This window comes from Coturnix japonica, chromosome 4 (assembly GCF_054131305.1).
Source record: "Coturnix japonica strain WE chromosome 4, WE-NBRP24, whole genome shotgun sequence".
Taxonomy (NCBI): Eukaryota; Metazoa; Chordata; class Aves; order Galliformes; family Phasianidae; genus Coturnix; species Coturnix japonica.
This window is the reverse complement of record NC_140666.1, coordinates 80405671-80427512: the sequence shown is the minus strand read 5'-3', so window position 1 is coordinate 80427512 and position 21842 is coordinate 80405671. Positions and strand designations below refer to the sequence as shown.

Sequence of the window (21842 nt, the reverse complement as noted above, 5' to 3'; positions counted from 1 at the left end):
TTTTTTTGATCAGAATAAGATCTTAGCTCTCAACACAGTGCATGGATACAGGGTATTATGTACCTGTAGAACAGCATTTTAAGTACTAACGTGAGTTATCTAAGCCACCTATCAGAAAACATTACTAAGCTGGTGTCCATCTCTCTGATCACTAGAGCTCTGAATGCTCTGGTCTGTATTCAGTGCTTAGGTTATTTCCTATTTGGGAAGATCATATGAATTCTTTAGTGAAAAGTAAAAATTAATAAGAGTATTGGAAAATTGTGACTTTTGGACGTATTTAATTATTCCTACAGTAATATTAATAACAGTGATGATGATAATTTGAAACAAACAAACAAGCTCAAAAGTATCTTCTTTTAAAATTCAGGTAAATAACTCAGCAAAAGTGGTCCAGTGTAATCCAAAAGCTTAGATATGATGGGATGATTAAGTCATAGGGTGTCAGGGAGGGTGAATAATGTTATTGCAGCCATTCTGTATTTGTCATTTCTATAGCACTAAGTGGAAAATGCTAAAATTTGATTGATCTTCCTATTCTTCTTTTGTCCTTAAATCTTATGCTTTAAAGGAGGAAATACTTTTCAGTGAAAGCCCAAGTATCACTCTGAATTGCACAGGATACAAGCAGAAGGATGGAAGGCTGTGTATATGTTGTGCTAGACAGGAGGCCACTTGTCAGGTCTCCTAAGTACGCTCAAGAGAAAGGAACTGCCACTTAGATCATAGGCTCAGCTCTATCTCAAGCTGTTTGCCGCAATGTGTGCAAGACCTGATTCTGGAAGTTTGTGGAAGGAGGGTCTTGCTACTTTAAACTGCATTTGAACTTTGCATTTTTGTGCTTTCTTCTTTGTTTCTGTGTGCGTCACAAGCTGCTGCTTGTAGTGGTTTGTCTTTTAGTGTGTTTAGTGGGGTGATTTTAAGGATTAATCCACAAACCAGTGCTTTGTGTGAAATTGAGTAAATACTAATGTAGGTCAATCCAACAACAAATTGAAGCCACTGAATATTTTTTATTTATTTCAAAGGCCTGGTTTCAAGCTTATAACATTCTGAGATCAGATTTAGGCCAAAGTTTCAGTATTTTCTGGTATATTAGAGTGCAGTAGTGCAGGAAGAGAACTGTGGAGCAAATTTCTAATATGACCTTGAAGAGGCCAACAGAGCCAGAGGTATGAGCCCTATAGACACAAGAAAATAGTCTGTTTTAAGTTAAGCTTATAACTGGTCCTTTAGTTCTGTTCCAAAATAACCTGTAAAATCAGAGGCCAGTTGTTCCTTTAAATTCTATTACATTGTATAACTTTTCTATCATTCACATGCTAAGCAACTGACGAGGACTACTGATGAGACCACTCCCCCTGTAAATTGCTTCAGCAGAGATTTAAAAAAAACCCAACTCATATTCATAATCTGTTACGTATAATAAAATGACATACAACTAGTTCAAGTGAAGCTTGATGGCTAAATGCATTAGTGATTCCTTTAATTCCCACTACCTCATCCTTTTCAGCTCAAATATTCCTTCTTACTGCATGTTTACTGTACAGCTTCTTGCAAATAAATGCCAGCATTTTTATTTTTGAATGTATATATGTTTTCTGCCTAGAAACAGGCCACAAATGTACTGGGTGCTATCCAGCCGCCTGCAGTACTGCAGTTGTCATTGGTTGATACATGTTTAAAGGTGTGTATAGGATTTAAATGAGTGTGAAATAGTTTTATGGTTTTTTGGTGTGCTACATTTTGACTTGGAAGAATTTTTCTGATTGCATGTGTTTTAGTAGATGCATACATGACACAGACAACCAATTAACTGGAGTGAAAAATGCATGTATTGGTGAAAATCATTCTGAAGCTTTCCAAATTCCTGTTCTTTTCACTGCCGAGGAGGGAACTGAAAGGCAGGGATTTGTGGTAAGATATTAAAGCACAGCTACTCTTCCCTGGGGGTAATAAGAATCTGTTGAAAGGCTGCAGAAATGCAAAATCTCAGAACATCTCTTTAGCTGAGCTGCCTTTGTAGAAACTAATGTAAAAGATACACTGGCAGGAGAGTTAAGTGAGTTATAAATTCTGAGTTCATCCACAGGGTGTCATCTGTTACAGAACCTCCTTAGTCAGGCATCATGAATGTCTAACTCATGCTATGCTATGATCTCTACAAAGCAAATGTTTCCTCTGTTCATCTGTACTCAACACAATTGTTTGATTATTATTATTATTTTTTTTTTTGGAAGAGCTAATTTAAACATTTTAGTGCTTCTTGGTGATTGCCTTCCATCTAGTTTGCACCTAGAGAGATATTAAAACAAGAATAGCTATGACTCTACAAAAAAAAAAAAAAAAAAAAGTATGGCTGTTAGCTAACAATAAAGATATTTTCGTATTTTATCTCTGAAAAAAAAGAAGAGTAACAAGTGACTCTTAAAGTGTTCCACTAAGGAAACTCAACAATACTGCAGATGGATTGAAAGTAAAACTCTACTATTACAGAAATAGATCTGTTCAGTAGCTAACAAATGGGTACCTAAAATGTTTTACTAGTCTACAATATACTTATAAATTCTTGTTATCAGAATAATTTTCTATTTGTTGATCCTTTTTCATCCTCTAGAGATGCTTTTGCTTTTATCCATTCGGTCATATTTTATTACATACATCTGAGAACTGAAGCAAAAAATGTAGGTCATCTGAACCTTCTGGGAAATCTGCCTTGGGCATTGACAACTATTCATGTCAGCATTCCCACACAATCATTGACTGATTACCACAATTCTGAACATTTTAATGTAATTGGCCTTTTTAAGGATATGCATTTTACCCTGTCCACCAAGTTTAACTTTGTCAGGTGCTAGGATAATAATTTTTATTTTAAACTTCTTGAATATTCAACATTGATGTGCTTGTGTCTCGTGTTCACAAGCATAACAAGGTTATCTGAGGCTCACAGTAAGGCTGTGTAATACAGTAGGAGAAAGGATTAAGTAAAATGAGAAATCACCTTCTTTGGATGGAGGTGTCTAGATGAAGAACCTTTTACTTATTTTTATTTATCTATTTTAAATCTGTTTTTCTTTTTATATTTGAATATATATATATATATATATATATATATATATAATATACAGTTACATTAATTACTTTTAACCTTCTGAGGAACTCTTGGAAGGAAATATCCTACCCTTACAAAAATAATTCATTAGAGTGAGGAATTTATTCTGTGGATGTGTATTGAAAATAAATGGCCATTTAAATATTTAATGTTTTTACATCGATGTTTTTCCATAGTTAGGAATTAGGAAAATCTGTTGAAACTATGAGTGTGGAAAGGTCAGAATTCTCAGGCGTTCTTAAAAGTCTGAGAGGTTGTAGGTCTATCTGTTTCTTGCAAAATACACCTGCAAGTTTATAATCTGAGTTTGGGGAAGAAATTAGAAAAGGCAGTAGAATATGAAGAGCAATATATGATAGTACAAAAAACAACAACAAAAAAGAAGCTACTGGTGCAGATGATTATGAAGAAAACTTCTTCAATATCTCTTGGGCAGAAAAGAAGCCTTAGGTATCTTACTGGTTTCCGTGCTGGGTGGAGTTGGCAAGTATGGACAATGGTAAAGCAAAAGAAGCTGAACTGAAGAATTTCCTTTTTTGTAAGAGCCGTAGCCTGCAGATGTAATTCTTTTTTGTTTCTTTGAGTAAAACAAGTGTGAAAATTTCAGCAGTAAGGATTATCATGCATTATAACTGCCATTGTTCTCCATTTTTCTATATCTTGCTTGTATGTCAGATAAAAAGAAAAGACGTCTGATCTGAAGGGGAGGGAGTAGTATATGGTTATTCTAAAATTAAAGCAAAATAGGCATAGTTAGAGAAGTCTTTGATGTTATCTTAGACCTATAATACTGTGCGTATGTATATATACTTTTTTTTTTAATGTCTTTATAATCATTTTCAGGAAGCTGTTATAGGTTCTGTTGCTAGTGGTTGACAGTTTTCTTTCTTTTTCTTAAGGAAGAACAATGGAATGGTATTGATTTTGAGAGAGCTTCAGCTAAGAATACTGAATCTTCAGTTTGTGCATAATGCCTTTAGAAAACTGCTGGCCTGGATGTGCCTTTCTGTTTAATTTTGTTTTTGATAGAGGTGTGTAAGAAACAGTGGAATAATTTTTTCTTTTGTTATTGCTACTTTCTCTTTTCTTTCTAAAATTCAGTAGAGCAAGTATTTTAGTTAGCGGAGGTCAGAGCCCTGCAGATTTTGGTGTTGCGTTTGGAAGAAAAGAATCATTCTCTGAACAAGAACTCCAAGAAAATAACACACTGAACCTGGCAATTTCCTTCCAAATGAAACAGAAGTGCAACCGATTCTACAAAGTATGTGGGAAGACAGATTCTCAACTGTCACAAACCATTTTCCATTCCCCCAGATATTTTCTGTCCTACCTATGTTTTTTGCTTCAGCTGAGATGACTCATTAACAACTTCACCTTCCAGAATCCTTCCTGAATCTGAGCAATGTTGTTAAAGCAGAAACCCCTTTGCCATATCAGGAATTTAATGCTGAACATTATCTGGCTATTTAAAATGACTTGGGTTTGTGTCAGCCTCTTCTCTCGTGTAATCAGTGATAGAACTAGAGGGAATGGTTTCAAGCTGCACCAGGGGAGATTCAGAATCACAGAACTGTAGGGGGTGGAAGGGACCTCTAGAGATCATCGAGTCCAACACCCCTGCCAATGCAGGTTCTCTACACCATGTCACACAGGTAGGCGTCCAGGCAGGTCTTGAATATCACCAGAGAAGGAGACTCCACCACCTCCCTGGGCAGCCTGTTCCAGTGCTCCATCACCCTCACCATAAAGAAGTTCTTCCGTACATTCGTGCGGAACTTCCTATGCTGTACTTTCATCCCATTACCCCTAGTCCTGTCCCCACGCACTACTGAAAAGAGACCAGCCTCACCACTATGGCTCCCACACCTCAGGTATTTATAAACCTGGATCAAATCCCCTTTCAGCCTTCTTTTCTCAAGGCTAAACAGACCCAGTTCCCTAAGTCTCTCCTCATAGGGGAGATGTTCCAGGCCCTTCACCATCTTAGTGGCCCTCCGCTAGACTCTTTCCAAGAGATCCCTGTCTTTTTTGTACTGGGGAGCCCAGAACTGGACACAATATTCCAGATGAGGCCTCACCAGGGCAGAGTAGAGGGGGAGGATCACCTCCCTCGACCTGCTGGACATGCTCTTTTTAATGCACCCCAGTATGCCATTGGCCTTTTTGGCTGCAAGGGCACACTGCTGGCTCATGGTCAATCTGTTGTCCACCAGGACGCCCAGGTCCCTCTCAGCAGAGCTCCTCTCCAGCAGGTTTTCCCCCAGCCTGTACTGGTGCATGCAATTATTTCTACCCAGGTGCAAGACTCTACACTTGCTTTTGTTAAACCTCATCCGGTTTCTTACTGCCCAGCTCTCCAGCCTGTCCAGGTCTCGATGAATGGCAGCACAGCCTTCAGGCGTGTCAGCCAGTCCTCCCAACTTCGTGTAATCAGCAAACTTGCTGAGGGTGGTCACTATCCCCTCATCAAGGTCATTGATGAAGATGTTGAACAAGACTGGACCCAGTACAGACCCCTGGGGGACGCCGCTAGTTACAGGCCTCCAGCCAGACACCGCACTGCCAACGACAACCCTCCGCACTCTGCCAGTCAGCCAATTCTCAACCCACTTCACTGTCCACTCATCTATCCCGTACTTCCTCAGCTTTGTTATAAGGATGTCATGGGGGACAGTATCAAAAGCCTTACTGAAATCAAGGTAGACTACATCTACAGCCCTCCCCCTGTCCACCCAGCTAGTGACATCTTCATAAAAGGCCACCAGGTTGGTCGAGCACGACCTCCCCTTGGTGAACCCATGATGAGTACTCCTGATAACCTCCTTATCACCCAGTTGTCTGGAGATGGCACCCAGCACAAGCTGTTCCATCACCTTCCCTGGGACAGAGGTGAGGCTGACTGGCCTATAATTACCCAGGTCTTCCTTCTTGCCCTTTTTGAAGACTGGAGTGATATTGTCTGTCCTCCAGTCTTCAGGCACATCCCCAGTTCTCCAAGACCTCTGAAATATTACAGAAAGCAGCTCAGCAACGACCTCTGCCAGCTCTCTCAGCACCCGCAGATGCACCCCATCAGGTCCCACGGATTTATGGACCTTAATGTTTCCTAGGCACTCACGGACCACCTCTTCCCTGACTAAAGGGAAATCTCCCATTCCCCGGACTCTCGTCAACCTCCAGGGTCTGGGATTCCTGAGGGAGAGCCCTTTCACTAAAGACAGAAGCAAAGAAGGCGTTCAGTATTTCTGCCTTCTCAGCATCCCCCGTTACCAGAACACCCCCCCCACTTAGTATGGGGCCCACATTTTCCCTAGCCTTCCTTTTGCTGTTAACAAAAGGCTGGACATTAGGAAACATTGCTTCTCAGGAAAGGTGGTCAGGCGCTGGAATACACTGCCCATGGAGGTGGTGGAGTCGCCTACCATGGGGGTGTTCAAAAAACATTTGGATGTTGCATTGAGGGATATGATTTAGCTTGGAAGTATTGGTGATGGTTGGACTGGATGATTTTCTGGGTCTTTCCCAACCTTGATGATTCTGTGATTCTTTGAAATAATTCAACATTATTAGCACTTGTTGCACACTTTGTTCTTGTGGAACACTAGGTTATTCTTAGAGGAGTGCTGGGAAAGGGGGTGGGGGAAGAACTGATGAAGTTTTTATTACTACTCAAGAAGAAAACTAATCTTGGGGCTTGCCAGTTAGGGTTCTTTGTCTGCTATTGATATTCTCCTTGAATATCATGTAAAGCTGTTTTAAATAGTTGAGTACTTTTAGATACATGTTAGATATGTATTAGGGAATTAAAATAAAATGAAATACGTTGATATTTTGAATAGATCACATTGAACTATTGACTTTGAATGTACACAGCTTATATTTTTCAAGTCTTTTAACCTGTTTTTCTAGTTTTATGCTACTTTCTCTGCATATGCTGATGTTTTGAATAATACTGTACATCTGATAACTTAAGGTGAAATGTGCTTACTACTTATTACAGTAAGTAAGCAGTTCCCACTGGAATGCCACTCAGCTCTATTAATTTATCATTATCTCTGTGCCCCTTGAGAATCTTGTGTGATCCAAGTCATCAGGTCCTGAATAAAATATGATTTATGTTTATATGCTATATTTATCATAAGAGCAAAACTTTCATTTCTGTAAGCATAGGAGAAGAGTTAATATGCTTTTAGGTATGATGATAAAAGTGTAACTTTTCTAATCTATTGCTTTCTAATTCTAGTACATTATATAGTATAGTGCATACTACAAGGAAGTTCAATGTGCTCGTTGACCTTGCTCTGTGGTGTAGTCTAATTCTATTCATTCTTTGTTTCTTTCAGGATATGAGAGGCAAAACCCATAATGGCAGAGACTTTTGTGAAAGATTTGGTTGAACACTACTTGACTCTTAAATGCTGAAAGCAGAAGGCCCTAGCTGGTGTAGCTCAATTTGGAGCAAAAAAATATTTTAAACTTCAAATATAATTATGTCAAAGAAAGGTCGTGCCAAGGGAGATAAGCCCGACATGGATATTGAAACTCTGCAAGCTGCTAACGAGGAGCTACGAACTAAACTAACTAACATTCAGATAGAATTCCAGCAAGAAAAAAGCAAGGTATGTATTTGCATTTTCTTGATCGTTCTTCTAAATAGTAGTGATGTTATAAACAAAAGCAGTGCTTGAATCTCAAGTAAATTCCCAATAAAATATGCATTAAACTTGCATGAAATGTCTCAAGAACCACTCACTGATAAAATGAAATTTTTGTCGGGGAGGTGTGGTGTGAAATATGAGAAGAACTGATCATTAAATTCCATTCTCTTGCCAACTATTTTAGTACCATACAAAAGTACGTAAATATTCCCAAAGACATTGTTGCTGAAATTTGCTGTGATTTCAAAACAGATAGCACTGGCTTAGCTGGACTTAGAGGAAGCAAAGGAGTTCAGGATTGGATCTTAGCACTGATAACTCTATGTTAAATAAGTGTATGCAGAGTTGAACAAAAGCATATTCAAACCATGTTATACATGTCTACAGGGACTGTAAATTGCCTGGAAGGAATGCGTGTAGGAGTCCTGGTTTGATTTGTTTGGGTTATGTGTGCTATTGTCCTTAGCTGCTCTGATGTGTCTGTTTATTAACAAAACAAATCCATAAATATTCGTCTATCTAACATACGTTCAACATGTATTTGAGTGGTCAGGAGAACAAAGTACATGGAATCATAGAATTGTAGAGTGGTTTGTGTTGGAAGGGACCTTTAAGTTCCAGTCTTCCCAACTGTGGGCAGAGTTTATGTTTGGTGATACTTTCTAAAAGTCTTAAAGACTTCTCTGAAGAAGAAACATGTACTAAAGACATGTTCACTTGATATACGGTGGCTTTGTTGTGTACTCGTGTTGTTATATTCTTGCAATATATGAAACATCTTTGGAACACATGGATAGTAATAGTCCAGTATATTCAAGTTTCTTAAAGAGCCCTGTGTGATACTCAGCTTTGGATGACATCATTTTTCATATTTTATTTCATATAATCATTTCATGGCACAGAGAAACAAGCCTATAAAAAGCATCTTCAAAATTTATTCCTTTGAGAGGAAAAAGTAAATAATAAAGCCCTAATTCTTGTTTGACTGACTGTAATAGGTTCAATACAGATCAGACAAACTAAATTTGTTGAAAAAGAAATTTCTATGAGCTCAAATTTTTAAGCACAGAGTAAAGAAGAAAAAGAAAAGAAATTAACTCAACTAAGGTTAACTCTAGCTTTAACACCATGACAGCTTTCAGAACAATACCACGCTGTCTAAAACCAGCCTCCTTACAGTCCAGCATCCGTTGCTCCAGTTTGCTTACTTGTTTGTGTTTCTGCAATACAAAAGGTTTATACTTGAGTACTGAGGTAGTTGCAGGAGATGTTTGTATAACACTTATCAGATAAGCATGTGGAGAAATGAGTGGGCTCACATGTGTAATGAGTAGGTATTTGAATTAGGAGATTAGAGCCAGAGTGCTGTAAAATCCTACTGAATGTGCAGTCGGTTCCATGGTAAGTTCTACTGCATGTTGGAAAGCATTTCTGGGCGGATGGTGGAGTACTGTCTTGAATTTCCTTGTCTTTGCTGACGTGTATGCTGTAAGTCACTGAAGCAGAATAGAGAAAGGAGGGCCTTGCCATCATGAGTCATTGTTTTATAGACTTTTCCAAAAATGTTTTGACCACTTTTCTTTATTGGGTTCTTTTCGAGTTTTGGTGTCAGATGTTGAATCTGTGTGTAACAGTGACTTCCTGTAAATTCTATAAACTTCATTTTTTCAATAGATGTATTTTATTTTAAAGATAGTATATAATTCAGTCAGAACAGCTGTATGTACTGGGAGTTAAAAAAAAAGAAGTTTTATAGAAAAAGAGTCATAGCTACCTATTTATGGAAGTATTCTAAATAATAAAACTTTTCATTGGAGAACCTAGACAAACTAAATGTATATATAAAATAATGGAAAAAGAAATGAGCCAGATAACTGTATGAATTATAAGGAGCCTCCTGAATAGTATGTAGCTACTAGGGTATTGTAATTGGGAAAGAAATATTGTAATTGGGAAAGAAATACAGCAACCATCTTGGCGCAGGGAAATGGATGAAGTGTTTGTAAATCAATGTGTAATGCTGTTACACAATTAAAGTTGAAGGGCATTTGAATTCAGATCTGTGCTCTTGTTGTATAAAGTAAAATGATCAATACTTAACAAATCACTAAGATGAGAGCATTTGGGTCATCTGTCAAACACTGCAAATAGCCAAGTTATTAGGAATAAATGTGGAAGAACTCAGAGTTCTAATAGGATTGAAGTGTTAACATGCTAGACATGTTAGCGTGACTTCTTGTCCAAGTAAAGGAGGAGGGGAGGAGTGAGACATCAATATGCAGATATTAAACAATGATTATCCTAAATTTGGAATTAAAAACCAAGGAAGTATCACAATTAAATCTTCTAGATGCTATCATGTTTGAAGTTGTTGACAGAAAATGCAGTGTAATCTACAGAATTCTATTCAGATTGTAGTGGAGTCTGTGCAGTTATTGTATCTGTCAAATTATACATCTAAGTTTTGTTCTGGAATAAAAGGACAGTTGCTGCAGCCTTTCGGAGTTTCTAGGGTATCCTGATATAAAACAAGGAACTATCCTCAGATATGAGCAGAAACACATTTTCTGTGATGCTCTGACATAATCTTGAGAGTTTAGGCTAAAAAATTATCAGAATTGGGGATGCTGGAAGCAAGAATGATTGCAGAAAATGGTCAAGATGAAATGTTATACATTTCTTTTAAAGAGCTATTTGTTGCTGGAAAAGAACAAGCAAGAAGAAGATATTTATGAGGGTTTAAAGGGAATAGAGTGAATTTAACAAGTTGTTTTTTGCTAGGGAGAAAGAACAATGAGTAAGATCACATAAATAAAAGAAATAGTAGAGGCAGTAGAGGCAGGTGGGTGGGAAAAGCAGTGACTGAGCAGTGAGTGTATGTTACATAAAATCAGTGTTTGACAAAGTGGAATTGCATCTGGTTGCAGCCTCTGCCACTTCTGTGCTCTTGTTAGAGGAGAAGGAGATCTGGAAAAAGGATTGCCTGAAAGAAGAATCAAGGCAAAATGAGTTCTTAGGTAACTGGAAGTGATAAGAGCTGTTTCTTTTACAAGGTGTGATACAGTGATATAATCTGCAAAGAAGCCAGGAGAGTTCTTAGGCTGTGGACTGACATGACAAATTGTCACATCCAATAAAGAGATTAAATCAGATCTGTAGGTTCTTCCAAAGACTTTAACTTAAATTTCTGAGTTCTACACTTGCAAGTTTAATGTTCTGCAGAAAGTTTATCGTGTCCAAAGTACAAAATTTTTGCATACTTTCTTTTCTCCCTGAAATTGTTTGTTTACATTTTACTTTTACATCAAGTTCTTGCAATTCAGTCAATTGTGACTTTATTCTGTGACATACAAATTGGTTCTAGTATGAACTTTCTGTGTTGAGCATCATTGTCTTCTCTTTATTCTGAAACTAGACTGTTTCTCAGTCTCTAAGGCATGTTGATATGCAACATCACTTCCGAAAAAGAAGTTGGGACTGTTGAGACTGAAGAAGTCTTGGAAGAACTTTATCAAAATGCAAAAATAGCTGATGGGAGAGTGTAAAGATGGAGCCAGACACTCTTAGTGCTCTGAAAACCTGTATGAATTTTTTTTTTACTTATTGGTTTTAGTTCTTGGCTATGCTTCAAACTGTGGACAGAACAGCTTTATGCATTTAAAAATAAATACTTTTTAACCGTGTTTGAGTTCAGATTGAAACTGAGACAGTCAAGCATATGGGAAAATACCATATTACTATTTTTGTTCTTTCAGTAGCCAAAAGTGTAGAGATTAACATTTTGGGAGGGAGAGAGTTTATGGCTTTCAGGGAAGACAACTATAATAGAGCTAATTTTCTATCTTCTCTGAGAAAAAGCAATAACAAAAATAGGCTTTTTAAAGGCCTTAAAGATTAGGATGCATCTATTTTTTTTTTTCTGGGTAATGGAGGATGAAAGTCATTTAAGATAAGATGTAGAATTCAGGGATTATAGGGTTGTTATTATTTGCGTTGGGCTTGCAGAAACTTTGTGAGTGAGATGACTGGATGATATGTGGTGGTATTCTGTTAGTCTGAAAGTTTGAGATATGTTGTCGTGGACAGAAACAATGGATATAGGTGTTGTCAGACACTCAATGTAAAATGAAAATCATTATTCAAGCATGAAGTTTTGTGTAAACTGGAATTCCCCAGAATGTCAGAATCCTTTTCACATGTATTAAAAATGCTTTTGGGAAGTTACAATCAATAATGTGTTATATGGAAAACTGCTTTTCAGTCTCGTGCCTGATGTACAACATGACTAATTTTAAAATACTGTGGTTCTGGAGGAATATCAGCATTGCTTATAATTGTCATTGTACAATTTATTTTCCTATATATTTTTTACTAGATCTCATTTTAAATATTCATCTCAATATTCTTTGTTTATCCATAGCAAATTCAAGTGAATTTGAGTGTTGGTAGGTTTGCAAATTCACTCATCTGTGATAAGCTAAGAAAAAGTTCAGACTAATGCAAGTAGTGGCGACCCATGCTATTTGCTGTAGGCTTGGATCTTCAAGTTATTTTATGAGAAGAAATAAAATATATGTATCTAAAGAAGATACTTTCCAGAAGGCAGACTTTACCACTTATGAGGGATATGATTCCTTTTTGAATGAACATATATATGATCTGGATCATCCTGGACAGTAATAACAGTACCTATGTGATAAAATCCTAATCAGATGGTGCCTAATTCATTCCTACAATCATAATTCTGCCCCAGTTGGTGTTTAGTCCTTTCTGCTGGAAGACTTCAAGTGGAGATCAGATTCTGGAAATCATTAAGTTAGTGCTAGGGACCTGAAGTATAAAAGATCGATCTCATTTTATGACCAAATTAAGTAATAAAGTTAATTTCATTGGTTGAGCTTTGGAGTTAAGATGCTGTGTTTTCTCTAAAGCAAACACACAAGTGTACCTGTTTAGATCCAGCCTGCTTACAATGAAGAAAATAGCAAAGTTTTTTGAACCTTTCCTGAATGAGTATTATAGCTTTAATTTAACTCTTGTGTTTGACTGTAGAATCCAAAACTGTGGAAAAAAATAAACAGTATTAATTATGCCTTCATAGTAATTTTCATTCTGAATATTAATAGAGACCCTCCCCTTCATACAGCACTAAAATCTGGGGCAAGTTGCATCTTTGGCATAGTTTAGCATAAATTAAACACATTAATGCATTGTGTGACCACAGGTTCCAGCAGTGCAATACATAGGTGCAAGAAGTCTAGAAATGCTGTGGCAGGTCCTAACATCCAACTGCTTGATGACCTGATTTTTACCATGCAGTGTTATGTAGATTATCTGTTTTTATTGCCACTCAAGGTCGAAACACAAAAACAATGCAGTGATAGGTTGTAGGAAGGCGTTGCTGATATTAGATGCTATTGGTTACATTATACCCTTTCTGGTGTGCTACAGTACAGAAGCAAGCTTCTCCTTTTTTCTCCCCAGTCTGTATTAATGTCTGATCTCACTTGGAAATTACCTTAGGTCAAACAGTGGATCTGGGTGTAGGAATTTGGTACTTGAATCCCAAAGACAGTTTGTATATATACAAGGTAAATTGATGATTGGCTGAGAATCCCATCTGCAGTACAGAGATAGTACTCCTTAGCTACAGAAGGACGCTGTGGAAATAAATTATGTGAGCCTATATGAAGATCTGAGTCACTGTGAACATCCTTGAAGTATGGTCTGTTGAGTAGTAGAAAATTTTTCTCACCCTGAACAGGAGAATTTTTTCTCTATCTGCTTCCTTTTCCATCAGCTTGTTGGGTGCAATGTGAGAACTGTGGATGAGAGTAATCTGGAGTGTTTGGTAGGGAAAATTGTGAGAGAACTGGGTTGGATATTTCTTGGTGGTGTCTTACTTCCTAGAACTGTGAGAAGTTGCTGCTGGTAGCACCTCTGAAAAGCAGATTCATCTATACACAGGCACCAACAGCCTTTTTCAAGCTCTAGTTCTCTTCCTGTTTGAAGAGAGAAATTTTGTGTTTACAGTCTTTGCTTTTGAACATTCAGGATGACTTTTTAAGAAGGTTTACAAAAAAGCTCTCTTGGTGATTTGTAAAGGTGTGATGGTGTTTGCTAATCAATATTTTACATTGATGTTTCAGGTGGGTAAACTGAGAGAGAAAATCCAAGAGGTTAAGCAAGAAAGGGAGCAGGAGCAGCACAAACACACAGCCTACGTTTCTGAACTGAAAGCTAAGCTCCATGAGGAGAAAATGAAGGAGCTTCAGACTGTCAGAGAGCTACTGATCAGGCAGCACGAGCAGGAAGTAGCAAGAATGGTGAAAATTAAAGACAGTGAAATTCAGCGTTTGCAGTCAACAGTCAATGTGCTGCGGGACGGGGCAGCCGACAAGGTAAAGACTGCGCTGCTGAGTGAGGCGAAGGAGGAGGCTCGCAAAGCATTTGACAGTGAACGAATGAAGTTGCAACAGGAGATCTTGGAGCTAAAATCTGGTAAAAAGCAGCTTGAAGAAGCTTTGAACAACATCATGCAGGCAGATAAAATGAAGGCTGCTGACCTGCGCATGGCTTACCAGTCCCATCAGGATGAGATTAATAGAATAAAACGTGAATGTGAGAGGGATATCCGCAGGCTGGTAAGTTCATGAAATAATACATCTGCTGATGGCAGTATTTAAGATATTGCTTTATCTGTCCACAATTAATATATGTAACCTGTTCTGCAGGGACATCTTCCACCAGTTCTGGCTGGTTCAATAGGCTTGAGGAATTACTCCCTTGAGGAATAAAATGACAAGAATGTATGAATATACAGATATAATTATATTGGATACATAAAAAGCCATGCTTGTCTAGTATGAGTTTCAGTATTTTAGAAATATGATTAATCAGTTTCGAGGTATGTCTGCACACTTCTGAATTGAGCCATGAATATTACCCAAGAGGCCTCAGTGCAAACAAGGTGTATAGGAAGATCCCAGTGCCTAATAAGGGTAAGAAAAATAGCTATTTGGCAAAGAAATCACTCTTTCTCTGTATGGCATGAAATTATATGGAAAGATGTCCCTGTAATTGATTTCATAAAGTAGTTATATCGTTTTTCATTAATTTAGAGAATGCTTGTGGACATGGATTTCTTGTTTTGCTGTAGCTTCAGTTTTTGTTTTCCTTCCACAAAGAAAATACATTCTTGCTATGTATTTAGGCAAGGGCACAATGTACAGACAGCTGAAAACAAGAAAGTAAAAATAGCTAGTTACAAACTGGAGATATAAGTGAAACAGAAGCTTTAAAAGGAAAGATACAACTTGGAGAAGATAAGTAAGCAAGAACAACTCTTACTTATTTTGTTTTTCATCCAATATTCTGAGCATCTAAGTTGAAATAGTATTGTTCTATTTCTGGATCAGATTATTTAAATATTCAAAGAATATGCACAGCCATAATTGCACTTCTTCACCCACTGAGCTTCAACATGAACTGCCCCAAAGCATACCTTCGGCTGAGGGCTGCATACATGCATCCACCTCCGTAATTCTCTACCAACAGACTCTTGTTTCGGCACCATGACTGTTCGCAGGGTGTCTGGTTTCCCTCTGAAGTCTGGGCTGGTACAAGGTAAACTTGACAACATACCTGATTAATGCTGTGGAGAAGTTATGTTTTGTGGGTTTTTTTTTGTTTTTTGGTTTTGGTTTTTTTTTTAATTATTAAATAAGAAGCAGAACTAGAACAGCATTTAAAGTTTAAATCAATCTAAAATTAAAAACCAAAATTAGCATATTTCATTAATATTTGCAAATAACTCTACGAAATTCTCTAGCCAGTAACGTAATGTTAGTACACATTCACATTTGCAAGGAGAAAAATCCTTCTCTTGTTCATGGAATAAGAGTACAAAGTTATTTTTAGGATTGATTTTAAGAAGGTTGTGATCAGCTATGATTTATGAAGTTTGATGTGTCCAGGTCACATAAAAAAATGTAGAAGAGAACCAGGCCTAAAATGGAACCCCACTACTTGCCATATGCCTGTAGTAACCTGTTGCTGTAACCCTTTGAGCTTGATCCGTCGGCTAATTATTGCATGAAGTCTCAATGTGGAACCCTTCTTCTGTTTTGAATTTCCCAAATATTTGTAATGTGGTACCTGAAAATTTGATTCAGTCTTCGCATGTAGATCCTGCAATCTTTTCTTTGGATAAGTAAGTCCTGCTCCTTTACCCATTCCTTAAATGACATATAGTGCCCCAAAGTGGTCTTGGTGTGGTTTCACAAGTGCTTAATGAAGGGCTTAATCACTTCTGTCATCCTTCTGGCTGCACTCCTCATTTGGTCCAGTGTCAAGTTAATTTGAGAGTTGAATTCTCTCACTGCTGACCCACATCCAGCTCGCCCTCCAGGACACCAAAGTCTTTTCTTGTTTCCTTTGTTTTCCTTGCAGCATCACCAACTGGAATTGGCTTCAACTTTTTTTCTGCTTTAGAACTTAAATTCTGGCAGGAGTTTGTATCTGTCTTAGGTGAAATTCCAAGGTTATTTTTGACCCATTTCTCCAGCACACCAAGTTCCTCAGAATGGTGGACATCTCCCCTAGCACAGCAACTGCCCCCCATGTATGATGTCATCCACAAACTTGTGGACAGTGCATTTCATTTCTTCATCTGGATAGTAGATGAAGATGTTACATGCAATATTCTCTTTGGTTTTTAAGAGGTACAATTCAGATGACCAAACGGTGCTGAGACTTTTCCTCTCCCAAAATACGTGTAGTTGCTGTTGGCAGGGAGACATTGTGTTTCACTGCTGCCCTGAGGCCCAAAAAGAGGGATGAGGCATGGCTTTATTTAACTGCACTTGTGCAGTGCAAATATGCATCAGTTTTGTTTCTTCTTCCAAACACTGAATTTTCCAACTTTAAAGCTGAGTTTTGAGTCTTCTTAGTCTTGTGTTTGAGACTTCCAAGTGCGTGCAATCAGGCATGGTTGGGCAGAGACTTCAGCAATGTTCTTCTTATCACCCAATTAATCGTGCATGTATTTCGTTCACAGCTGCTGATATCAAATTGTAGGCTGCTTCTCTGGATTTTGCCATCTGTTTGAGAAGCCTGTTTGAGTTACATACCAAGGCTCAGCTAATCTGCAGACCCTTCTACCACCTTCAGCATTTTAGGACTGCAAAATATACTTTGTTTTCAGCATTTTATGACTGAAAATGATACTTTCCTCTAAAGATTTTGTTCTTGTCCTCTCAGGAGCTAATAGAACATCATTCCACCAAGCCCTTCTTGCTTTTTTTTTTAGCCTGAATCAAGCAGATCAAATGAAAGTGCTTTTTAACATGGGCTCATCATTTTATGTTTATTCCTAATATCTTCTTAGGACTCTATTGTGGTAGGCAGGTCACTAATATGATTTTTTTTTTTTTTATGATTTTTTTTTACATCCTTTAGAAATATCAAACTCCTTCTATGCTATTAAAAACCCACAGAAATGATGTATGGCATAACACATGGAATAAAAGAAGGCTGCTTAAGTTTAGATTACTTGCTTTTTCTACCTTTTCCATCTTCTGGCTACTTCTGTTACATTTATTTCAATGAACAGTAATTATAGAAGAGATTGCAGTCAGCTACAAAATATGCAAGATGCTTTTGAGGAATGTACAGTAAACCTATTGAAAGGTTCTGATGTTGTCTGCCTTTATGCTGTTTCTTGTATAGCTTTGCAGAGCTTTTAATCTCTTCCTGAGATATATGCACTTCAAAAGGATAGGAAAAGCTATTGGAGGAAAATACTGACTATTGGTTTAGAAAAACTGCAGTATTGATATTTAAGAGTAGATCTCATCTATATGTGTATATAGCCCTTTTCCACTGGGCATCTCCCATCTTCCCTTGAGGTTCCTAAATAAGCTGCAAACATTTAAATAAATAGTTGACTATGTCTGCTGTAGAGAAGCCTGTGCACAACACAGGATTATTTTTGTTCCTCCCTCCAAGTGGACTTTATGTAGAATATTGTTGTTCTGTCTTACTGAAACTGCTGGAGATTGTTCAGCAAGGGGGCCACAAAGATGAGGAATCTGAAGCATCTCCCCTATTAGCCTGCAGAAAGCAGGGCATCTCCCTTGGAAGAAGAGAAGCCTGAAGTGGAAATGCTTGTAAATATCTAAAGGATGGGAGTCAAATGGATGGGGCTAGGCTCTTTTCAGTGGTGCGCAGTGACAGGACAAGGGACAGTGGGCACAAATGAAACACTGAAAGTTCCATATGAACTTAAAGAGAAAAATCTTCATTTTGACAGTGATGGAGCACTGAAACAGGATGCCCAAAAAGCTTATGGAATCTCCTCAGGGAGGTATTCAAGACCCATTTGGATGCACTCCTGTGCAACATATTGTAGGGAACTGCTTTAGCAGGGATTTGGACTTGATGATCTCTGGAGGGTCCCTTCCATTCCCTACAATATTGTGATACTGTGAAATGTAAAATGTATTAATTCCAGTTAGTTCTATCTTAAAAAAAATGAGTATCTTCAGTTCTCTATTTTTCTTAGTAACAAGCATTTCTATCAAGATAAGCTTTTTTATTATTATTATTATTATTTAACATAAAATGTTCAGGATAAATTTGAACTTGATTTCTTCTGGAGCAAAAGGCAATAGAATGTTGTTCTGCAATTGGCTAGCAGATAACTTTGATACGGACAAGTGAAGAAGAGGGTCCTACACTTGGCCATGCAGCAGCTGGCTTTTTCCACTTTGAAAATTGAGTATCTCACTGCCTTGACAGAGCTGGCTATTAATTCCCTGGGAATTTCTCTTTCAACTTTGCGAGAGGCTAAAGTTCCTCTAGAGATCTCTGAATTTTATTGTAGCTATTGAAGTGTGGGATAATTGGCACATAGACACATTTTCCAGTGACTAGCTTAGTTTTTATTCATATTTGGTAAATGTTATTAAAACACTTATTTCTGCTCATTTTTTAGAATGTTTTAAAAATGCCTTTTATTTTAAGAAAACTATGTTAATTTGGAATAGGCTACGAATGCTGGCCCTACGTTGGTGCAATGCAGGTAATAACTGTGTACAGCACTTACCGTTTGACTGTATAAAACCCATTAATTAAGAAATGATATTTTAGAAAGCTATCATTTTAGCCAGCGGCACCAGGGTGATTTTGTGGTAATATCCTCTGCAGATGCTGACTGTAGACCTTATTTTCTTTACAGCTCTCTTTCTGATGGTATTTCTACTACTTCTCAAACCACGTAAATGAAAATAAGTTTTAAGTTGCTCTCTTGCCTTCTGATCACAGGTGTTTTGTGTGGGATTGTATCTTGCTTAATTGCATTAAAATGTGACATTTCTAAAATGCTTTAAAATCCACGCAAAGCAGAATGCAAAAGAATTCATGCATTCCTGCTATACTACATAACTGCACAAAAAAAAAAAAAAAAAAAAAAAAAAAGCAGTGTTTTAAAATGGAGAACAGAGACTAAAACAGCTAGTTGGAAGGAATTTCTGGGATATGTTTGATTCAATATCTGTAAGCCCAATTAATGGACTGAGATCCAACTGTTCTAAATACTTTGGAATAAAAAATGGTCTCCCTTTATATCTTACTGAGAGGTCTTAAATGATTTTACAGGAAGGAATACACAAGAGTACAAGAGCAGTGTAGTCAGCTTTCGGTTGCTGGGTGTTGCTTAGCTCAGCCAAATTGTGCCACAGATGCAGAAACCTCTTGTAGGCACCTGCTGTAGTTCCCTGGACCAGGAGGGGTTGAAGAACAGTGGAAAATCTTCTTGCACAGGTAAAGAATCATCAAGTGAGACTTGATCCACCCAGACTTACAAGCTGCAGCTCAGTGCTGGAACTGGCATACCCAAACTTCCAGTACAGAAAGTTCTGCATTCCTAAAATGTACTTCCCACTTCTTAGTTTCTCAGGGGTTTGCTAATTTAGATATGCTGGACGACTGGAGAATAGATTCAGTTCTCAATGGCGTAACTACTGTGAAGTATTGATGCTTTTCCATTTTTTTTATATATATTTTTTTACATTTTAGAAATATCATAAAAAAGGAGATATTTAAGAAGACTTTGAGGTTAGTCTGGTAACCAAAGGGATACTCATGGTGAGTCCCTTAAGCAAGGAAAGCAGCATGGGAAAAGACATGAAAATGCTTGCCTTGTAAACATGGCAAGCTGCTAATAGAATGAGGACGTGGCAACCTAACATTAGATAAGGGATAAATGGACTGTAGTTTGTGAACATCATTGAGAGCAAGTATGATTTTTTTTTTGTTTAATGTAGAAAAACCTAAAGCATCTTAGTCTAGAGGTGAGAGTTTCTGGGTTAAGGAAATCATGATTGGCAGCAGCACACACGCTGTGGCAGGCAGGAAGATGAAAAAGTTTACTGTGTAATGTGCAAGTCAGAAGAAAAATGCAAAATTTTTGGGTCAGGAATTTGGATAAAATTTAAGAAAAGTGAGGCAGTGTTTGGGTTTATGTATTTATATTGAAGGCATCATATGTGTACCTGTTCCCTTCAGGAAAGGAAAGTTATATTGTGAAGCAAACAGCTAAAACAGTTTAAGGCAGATGTGTTGTTGTTGCTCTTCTATTCATATCCGTCTGCTTTCTGTTTGTGTATCTGCTTCTGTGTATCAAGTATCTGTTAAGATACTTGAGTAAAATTGTTTAGAAATTCCTCTAGTATGTACATGTAGTTAAGTTAGCACTACTCTGTTTTCTATGTCTATGTATGCACGTTAATAAATGTAAGAGATGCTTTGCTCTGTCTCTAACTTAATGCATAGGCCCCCAAATAGGAAGGGGTCTATAGTAATGACTATTGTATTGCTATTATCAATTATTATCAATATATCGGTAATTTTTCTATTTGACTGATCTTTTTTTCTTGGTTTCACCACATGTAGATTTTTTTAGTGGAAGAAAAGCTAGGAAGTGCAAAGGGGAATTCTGCCTTCTTCTTTGCCTTCCCCGAACCCTACCCCAGAACCATGCTCCATCATGCAATTTTGTTCCAGTGTTTGATCTTTATGGATGGAAGCATATGGAAGAGTGACTTGGGCACAGTGTCACTGATGATACGCATCAAAAGATCTGTTCTGATACAGTTCATCAAGTAGCAGCCTGCACTGAAATTTTTCCATTTTTTTTCCTTCCAACTGAAACACCTGCATCATTCCATTTAGCATTTAAGTTATGAGAGTATCAGGAGTACAAAATATGTTACCAAATGAGTAACTAAAATCTATGCTGCCTACATAATGTTAGTTCTTCCTTGTTAAGTATATGCCTCACATAGTCATGTTTCTTTTCCATTTATTTCAGAATGAACACCTGTGTAACAGTGAGCCAAACCTTGTCCACAGTATTTAGTTACATGACATTTTTTCCTCTGAAGGGGGAACCCTGACAGATCAGTGTGCATGATAGATAGCATTCAGTGAATGAGGCAGCTGCTTAATTTTTGTCATTGCTGTTCACTGCACTGTCCTTCTGAAACGCTGCGTGTCATGAATTCTTCCATTAATAAAAACTGCATACTTGTCCTGGAAGTTCTTTTTGATATAGTTGAAAGTGACACAAATCTGAATTAACTTGCTGGAATATATTAACCCCATTTATTGGATGAGGAGCTGAGATCTTTCTGGTCTTTGCAGATCAGGAAGGAAATGTACATTAGAACAAATAATTGCAATTTATGAGCAGTCCAGACCGCTTCAAATCTGCTGATTTTTTAAATCACATTTTAATTGATAGCCAAGCTATATCTTACCATACAGATCCTGAATGCAAACTAATTTCACACGCTTTGTAGATTGTGAAAAGTGTAAGATGAGAATCGTCAGGAAGTTATATCTTATCACATAATCAGATTGTGCTAATCAGACTCAGACTATCAGACATAACTGTAAGTTAACATGTCCTTTGTGTTTTTGGGGAGAGTGAAGTGGTAGGGTTGGAACTTGACTGAAGGATTTATATAGGTGTGGCACTATAAAAAATAATAAAATAACAGTAATAA

General features: G+C 37.5%; 1 protein-coding gene across 50 annotated transcripts in view; it reads left to right on the top strand.

Moving 5' to 3' along the window:
- The window catches only part of JAKMIP1 (janus kinase and microtubule interacting protein 1), a 126265-nt gene that overhangs the window by 52832 nt on the left and 51591 nt on the right, over window positions 1-21842 (top strand). For 18 of the 50 annotated variants that reach the window (XR_014946011.1, XR_014946013.1, XM_032444139.2 and 15 more), the window contains 2 exons: window positions 7459-7734; window positions 13923-14417. Coding sequence is in view for 44 of the 50 variants with exons in the window: in XM_032444139.2 (XP_032300030.1) it covers window positions 7606-7734; window positions 13923-14417 (624 nt within the window). In the remaining 6 variants the exon portion in view is untranslated. Of the gene's footprint in view, window positions 1-1609; window positions 1688-1784; window positions 1918-4014; window positions 4147-4216; window positions 4377-7458; window positions 7735-13922; window positions 14418-15356; window positions 15400-19473; window positions 19597-21842 lie in introns of those variants that run through there. The other 32 variants (XR_014946012.1, XM_032444142.2, XM_085547337.1 and 29 more) reach the window with 16 other exon arrangements.